Source organism: Mchenga conophoros, linkage group LG1 (assembly GCF_057382185.1).
Source record: "Mchenga conophoros isolate Kocher_MC1m ecotype Shallow Benthic linkage group LG1, M_conophoros_male_GT1.1, whole genome shotgun sequence".
In the NCBI taxonomy this organism is placed as follows: Eukaryota; Metazoa; Chordata; class Actinopteri; order Cichliformes; family Cichlidae; genus Mchenga; species Mchenga conophoros.
In genome coordinates this window covers 9,510,703-9,518,541 of record NC_140526.1, presented here as the reverse complement: position 1 = coordinate 9,518,541, position 7,839 = coordinate 9,510,703, and the positions used below count along the sequence as shown (strand labels likewise).

At 40.1% G+C, this 7,839-nt stretch overlaps 1 protein-coding gene across 2 annotated transcripts in view; it reads right to left on the bottom strand.

Annotated features, from left to right (window-relative positions):
• Nucleotides 1-6: 6 nt before the first annotated feature.
• The window catches only part of adcy7 (adenylate cyclase 7), a 63,229-nt gene continuing 55,396 nt past the window's right edge, over nucleotides 7-7,839 (bottom strand). For both annotated transcript variants that reach the window (XM_085251128.1, XM_085251208.1), the window contains 7 exons: nucleotides 7,268-7,370; nucleotides 7,010-7,168; nucleotides 5,434-5,580; nucleotides 5,190-5,297; nucleotides 4,959-5,073; nucleotides 1,745-1,869; nucleotides 7-1,318 (listed from right to left, as the gene is read on the bottom strand). In XM_085251128.1, coding sequence (XP_085107254.1) covers nucleotides 1,172-1,318; nucleotides 1,745-1,869; nucleotides 4,959-5,073; nucleotides 5,190-5,297; nucleotides 5,434-5,580; nucleotides 7,010-7,168; nucleotides 7,268-7,370 — 904 coding nt within the window. In that variant the 3' untranslated portion in view covers nucleotides 7-1,171. The remainder of the gene's footprint in view (nucleotides 1,319-1,744; nucleotides 1,870-4,958; nucleotides 5,074-5,189; nucleotides 5,298-5,433; nucleotides 5,581-7,009; nucleotides 7,169-7,267; nucleotides 7,371-7,839) is intronic.

The window sequence follows — 7,839 nt, the reverse complement described above, 5'->3', positions numbered from 1 at the left end:
TGGCTCTTGTGTAACGCTGCGTGACAAACTGTAGACTTAAAACATTTATTACATTCTGTAACTGTACAAAAGTCAATGTCACATTTGTTCACAGAAAGGCCAGTACATTATTATTATTATTATTATTGTTGTTAATATTATGTAACCACAATTACAGACAAAATGTTGGTCTCAGAAGATAAGGCCACAAGACAAGTTTCAGAGGCACAGAAAGTGATCCAGATCAGTTTAAGTGGTCTCTGAGCTGGGGCCGGAAAAAACATTCACAGCAGGCAGGTTGTTAGATCACACAGATCGAGGACATCGAAGAGAGCGTCACAGATACCCTTCATCGCAGCATATATGGAGACAGGCAGGCAAAGATGCTGAAAATGGATTTCTTATCTGAGCAGATTAAACACTTACACAGATGGCATACATAAAGAAAATGTATTTCCTCCTGAAATACAGTACGTACCTTAATATTAAATTATTGTTCCTAAGGCCAAACAGCACAGCTGGAATTCCTAAAAGGTCACATAAAGACCACAAAGTGATGGAAACCTAATCTTAATCTGCTTCAGGATTTGCAGTTTAGCCACAAAGTAAAGCTTCCTAGATTTACTTCTATAGATGGGAGCAAGAGAAGTTTCCGTCTTCTGCACAGCTGGTTTCTGACATTGAAACAGCTTAACACATTTATGTCTGGCTCATTACACAGTAACAGCAACAGTGTCCATCGCCTCTCAAAACGAAACCCATACAACTTTCAGATTCAAACAGAATCCACTGGAGATTTTTCCCCCTCTTATTTTTTGTTTTAAAAGACCAAAATGGACATCCAAAATCTCAACTGCATTTGGCTTTAGTACAATACACATTTTTTTTTCTATCACATAAAATTACAGACATGGAAAATAGTACAAAAGTGATCGATCACTTGTGTCAATGTGTTTGTGACTAGAAAAAGATGGTGATTGTACATACTGACCATCTCCTCAGTCATCTCCTGATCCAACCATGAGATGCTGGGTGTTGAATGCAATATCCACCACACAGCAAATAAGCAGTTCCTTTAAAAATCCTTAATTCAGTAACATCACAGGAACGCAGCTAGCAGGTGCGCATGTGTGACCAGCAGAAGTCTGTAAACTAGTTTGTCCCCAGTTCTTTTTGCAGCATTGACCTGGCCTCAGCTCAGACCCATACCTTGCTGCTTGCTCATATCGGTGCACACAAAGAAAGTTTTGAGCTCCCCTTTCCCCTTCACATTGATTAGTCCTCGACACTCGCATGAGTAGCCCAGGTCCTGCAACACGACAGACGTTTCCTCTGTTACCTGAAAGCAGGCAAAGCAAACGGAAAGGAAATTGGATTAGCCCAAATTCAATGCGAGACCTTCCTTGCAGCAAAATCGTTTTCCCGTGACTACATTAAACAATACGCATCTCAGGTGGCACTTTGTCTCTGCTAATGGCTTTGATTCCAAAGTAATTTACATATTTTATCAAGTTAAAGCATGAATAGCTTTTGATCTGCCAATAAATGTGATACAGAGCATAAAGTGCAATTGGAAGAGAAAGAAACAATGTAACGGTTTTCTCAGAGGTGGTTCTCGTGGCTGGTTAAGGACAGGAGGAGTTTATTTTTGCAGCAGTTGAGATAGGTAAGGAAAATAAAACCCGAGTCCAGTTCGAAATTGGATCTTTTGTAAATGTTGAGATATGCTGTGTGAGAAGTGACCATTTGACCTTAAAGAACATACCTGGATTTTTCCCAGCTCTCCAGTGCTCTCCATTCTGCTGGCTACATTGACTGTGTTGCCCCAGATGTCATACTGAGGTTTCCTTGCTCCGATTACTCCGGCTATCACTGGGCCATGATTAATTCCTGTGGAAGAAAAACAAGCCCCCAATATGTTAAAGTTTAATGCTGTATTTTATAATAAAGTCTGTAAAGTTCATGTGCAGTGTTTATAGAGGTAAAATGGAATGAAAATGTAAGGCTGCGGTGACAGAGGATCAGGGGTACCAGAAAAGGTGAAATATTAGGAAGAAATAAAAGAAACATTTTAATGCATTAATACAGTGCTGCTAGTTTGCAACCAGTTTATAATCAAGGCCATTAGACCACAAGAGAAATTTTCTGAGTGGCCCATAAATTTTTAAAAGAAAAGCTTTTGTGCAGCAGATGCTGAAGTACCTGACTAAAAGACACAGACAATACTGTAACTGCTCTTAAACAGAGTAGGATTTTCTTTGAAAACATGATAGAAATGTAAAAGTTCACAGTAATTATTAAGATGTTTCAGTGCAAAGACTTCACAACTGATCACGCTACTGAAATGAAACAAATTGAGAAATTCTGTGTATTTTAAACCAATATAAAATGGTACCTCTATTGTCTAACTCTGATAAATGCAAGACTATGGGCACCGGCAGAAACACAAGCTTCAAATCAGCATACGCAGGTATTCTGAATCAGATGGATTCAAAATATAATATGAACTGTTTGAAAAACACGCCTACTGGGTTTGAATTTTTTTCAAGTGTTAACAATATTTCTGAAATGCCTGCACTTGTTATTCTGATCTTTCTGACCATCTCCTTCCTTTCATTTTTGTTCTGCTTACCCAATCCAGGGTCAGGGGGTGGCTGGAATCTACTCCAGTTTTCTTGCCATGTATTCTTTTCGTTTTTAATGGCAAAGATAATGAATGCACGTGAGGCATACACTCACATACAAAAGACTGAAGCAAAACAGTGAAGCTACGATTCTCGCTAAAATTTGGTAGAAAGACTGGAAAAACGTTCTGTGGCCTGATGAGTCTTGATTCCTGCTGCAACGATCAGATGGGTCAGAATTTGGTGTAAACAGCATAACAGCAGGGATCCGTCCTGCCTCGTATCAACAGTACAGGCTGTTGGTGGAGGCATAATGGCATGGAGTAAATTTTCTTGGCACGCTTTGAGTCTCTTAGTACCAACTCATCTTTTGATCCCATCTTTTGACAAATGCTTCCAGCAGGATAGTGTACCATGTTGCAAAGCTCGAAGCATCTCAAACTGGTTTCTCGAACATGACAAGAATTTCACTGTACTCCACAACTGGCCTCTACAGTCACCAGATCTCAACAAAACAGAGCACCTTAGGAATGTGTTGAAACAGGAGATTTATGTCAACAAATCTGTAGCAACCGTGTGATGTTATCATGTCTATATAGACCAAAATACTCTGGAATATTTCCAGCAGCTTGTTGAAGGAGTCCAATCCAGCACTAGCGACATGAAACTCATAAAATGTGTGGTGAGTCGATACTGGAAGCGAGGCTCGCAGCAGGCATCAAGCCTCATTCTGGCTTGTCGTCAGTCGTTTTAAACTATTGTTTTAACTGGTAGTGCAAAGCTGTTCACAACATTAGGTGACTAACGGGAAACAAATCTTCTAATCAATGAATGTACTCAGGCTCTGAGTGCATTAAAGAGAATGTATATCTTTTTAATAAACACACAAAGGAGGTTTTAAGGTGGTTGCACACAGCCACTGATGAAGAAAAATGATGCCACTCAATTAAAAATTTCACTGTTTGTACTATGTGCATTTTTAACTCCAAAAATGTAAATGTTTTGATTGGTTTTATCATAGATGTCAGGACTGTAGACACAAAAAGGGGAGGATGATGTTTGTCAGACTCTAAAAGGTTCTGGCTCTATATTTGAGTAAAACATTCGCTTCCTGCTATTTGATGGACTAAAGTGGCTCATAGTAACTGATCCGTATTGGTAAAAAGAACCACACAGAATGCAGTAAAAATAAAAGGAAAAGATGTATCTGAAATGATGGGCTCTGTTTCACAAAGCTGAATATGAGAGCTACTGATAGTACTGGACCCAGTACATCCTGAGGTGAATCTGTAACATTTTGCATGTTTGCCTACACGTCTTACCTCTCCTGTTTAACTGCACAGGAAGATCCTTGTACAGCCTAAGGCTTCTGCTTGAAATTGGCTGCACACAAAAACTGAACTTCCCTTTACAGCACGATCACTTTGAAATTAGACTTAAAGGAACATTTTGTTGTAACAGTTTTCAGTTTTGTGACCTTCTGAAGCTGTGCTGTTACTCCACAGCTCTGCTGCTGTGTCAAAGTTATGTTTTTAAACCAGAACGTCAGTGAGGTAGTAGCTTCAGGATCCATCATAATCAACAAGTTATTGCTGATAAGAAAACAAATGTGACCTTAAGGTTTCAGTACAGTTCGGATGAAAACCCATTAGGTTATCACAAGTCACTAAATTCCAGTTTCCTTGGCATGGTAAATGGCCTGTATTTGTATAGCGCTTTACTAGTCCCTAAGGACCCCAAAGCGCTTTACACAACCAGTCATCCACCCATTCACACACTGGTGATGGCAAGCTACATTGTAGCCACAGCCACCCTGGGGCACACTGACAGAGGCGAGGCTGCCGGACACTGGCGCCACCGGACCCTCTGACCACCACCAGGACACAACAACCGAGACTGTCCAAGCCGGGGCTCGAACCAATAGAATAGAAGCATTATTGCTTCATTAAGTCCCAGATTGTCACTAAGAAAAGAGGGCCTGCAGGAGAACTTACTATGGCCAGTGACATTTCTCATATACCGTTCTTCTGTGAGATCTGTTTTTTTTATTTTAAGGTAACTAGGAAAAATACTCCACCACATTACAGTGGAGTAATTTATGCATGGCTCAACCTGATATAAAGTGGGAACTGCTTTAACACGAAGAAAATGCCTCAACTCCAGAAATTCTGTGACTATTTTTATAGGCATGAGCTTTTAACAACCTGTGTCAGTGAATGCTAGTACTCTCACTGCAAGAACAGTACATGAATGCCAATCATGTACTGAGTAACCAAGGAAACCTGTGCCAGCCTTAACAGAGATGGAGGCTGCACAATGCAGTATTTACTGAATTAAAGGTTTATGCACACTCACCCACACGAAGCCTGAAGCTATTGAAGGAATGTCTGTTGATGCCATCTAGCTTGCCTATCAGAGCGATGGCAAACTCTACCATGATCCCTATCTGGGCGTGCTGCCGTTCTCTGTCCTAAAACAACACAGAGTGATGTCAGTCCACAGCCTAATTATGAGGTTTGGTCATGGCTTGCTTTCAAACAGTTAAAGTTAAAGCCCGACCCTGATCTGAAGTAGTAACTACCTCACCCGATTATTCTCCTGACCAGGTGACCCACTAAGCCCCGCAGCAGCCATGTAACTGCTGCCGATTGTCTTGATCTTCTCCACACCGCTGAACTTTGGTTTGGACAACAGCTGTTGAGTTAGAGGCAAACAAACAAACAAATGAGGGGTGCGCGCATTTATCATTCCAACCATGCCAGGGTCTTCATGATTAGCCCCTGACATTTGTATTTCAGACAAATATTCGGTAAGACTTTGACTTCCTGACCTCATCAAAGTCAGCGATGATCTCATTGAGAAGTCTCAAGCATTCCAGACCTTCTTTGTTGATATCGCACTCGGTGTAAAACTCTTTGAAATCCGGCACCGAAGCGAACATCACGCACACACAGTCATAGGACTGGTAGTAGAGGTCCTGTTGGGAAAAGCACAAAACCAACAGATAAAGCTTGTACAGGAAACATGTTACTTTTATGTTGTATGGAGCCACGCTATCTGGAAGTTATGATTATTTGTAGAGTTATAGTATAGAGTTCTGCTTATATAGTTTGTAGTTTTTCTTTTTGAATAATTACTGCCATGCTGTACTCAAGAAGCTTGCTTCCATTACTTGCCACTCCTGATTTTCTGTGATAGCTGCAGAGTCATATCACTGATAGTAGGGCTGGGTATCCGTGTACCTGCTCTCATTTACCGTTTTAGCTGTTTGGTGGTTGTTGAAATTTTGTGAGGTTTCACCTGAGATTCTGGCATTTCGGGCAAAAAAAAAAAATAGATTCAGGATTTTAATGAATCGATATCACGTTATCCAAGCCAGAATCGATTTTAATCGATAAATCGATTATCAAAACCCACCCCTAGCTGACAGTAGCATGCCAGCCAGTTATCTACATTCTTCACTTCGTCACAATTATGGCTCTAAAAAGGGTTCTGTTGTGTGGTTATATCAAACTCAAGCAGTAAATGATTGAAATGCACCTCTATATACCCACACTCCTCTGGCACATTCAGGCTTAAGGAGCTGGCCGTTTCCCCCGCGCCATGTTTTTACATTTTCGCATTGTTTCACCAAGGAAATATGAAGATTATTGGGATTGCTACATTTAGATACTTAAACCTTCCTGTTACTTCTACTAACTGTGATAACACTGAAAGGGCAATTCATGCTCAGTGTAACAATGAAGCAGCAAGACACTGAAAGGCATCTCCGCTTGTAGCCACTCCTGATGAACTTTGTACTTTAACCTCCTAATTTTTCTTTGCCGTTTGGGCTGATTGGGACCTAAAGAATGTAAAAACAAAGAATTACCAGATTTTTATTTTACCTAATTTTTGTTTTTGAGAAAAATTAGATCCACATATGAGGACATTTGTTTCAAATTTTGATAGAACAGTGGCAGTATAATCGCAAGTGGATATCAGGCCCTTGTAGAGAAAAATTAAGTATTTTGGTTTAGATGTCCCAAAATGTGATGTCCACATATGTTTACGCCAGGTTCTAGGAGGTTAAAATATGTCCAGCACAACTTTCTGTGTCCTGTTCTCGGTGTCAGTGAAAACCTGATGAGTAAGCAGCTGGCACCCTGATTGTGTACAGTATTATGTTTCAAAGGTCCCTCTCTTTGAGTCTTTTAAAACCCAAAATCCACATGCTGGAAATAACAATTATTTATTTATTTTTTTAAGATGACCTCAGATAACTGGTCACATTATTGCCGCCTGGTTCATGTTCACTTTCAGTATGTAATGATGGGGGGTTATCTCACGGGAATGTTTTGTTTTTAACTCTCTTCACCAGTCCTTCATAGCATCCAGGGGACTAGAATCAACTTTGGAAATCTCACCTCGTTCTTCTTATTCTCCCCAACAAACAGCGCTGCTACGTGGGCCGGCAGCACATTTTCCAGCAGCAGGCGGTTCAAGTTCTCTCTCGTCTCGATCTCATCCTGCTCTGTGTGGTTCTTGTTCTTTAGCAGGAAGTCCTGGCGGAAGCAGTACTCGTTCTGTAATCCACAGGAATGGCAAGTTTAGAGGAAAATCAGCACAAGAGATAATTTTTTTGTTTTTTAAAATAATTCAGCAAACAAAAAACTGTCATTTACCTGCAGTGAGATGATGAACATGGTGACCAGGAAAAGCGTGATGTACATGCAACTCATATACTGGGGATGTTTTACCAGCCCTAAACATTTCAGGATTTCTACACTGCAAGACAAGCAAGAACATGACCAATCACAGACTCCACTTTTACTTGGAAAATAATAACTTGCAGTGGTTATGACTTTGACCACTAGTGATTAAAAGTATAAGGTGGCATAACAGTAAACTAAAATTCTCTGCTATAATTCTCTGATTAAGAATCCAATTCATTCATGTATTCAGAAAGAAGTATGCAGATATTGGTGCCTTAGATCATTTTTATTGACTTGTCTGATTAAGATTATGGTATGATGTGTGATAGACCACCCCAGAAGTAGCAATCTAACCTCTGATAAGATTAAAAAAAACAACAACACACAAACACAACATAAAACACTAAAGTTTCGAAATGAGTCCAAACTCCTTGGTAAGATCACTATGGTTACATCCATCTTTTAAAGACTACAATCAGAACAGTTTCCACTGAGCCACTTTCTCATCACCTGATATTTGCTGTGCCTTTTCTTTTGTCATA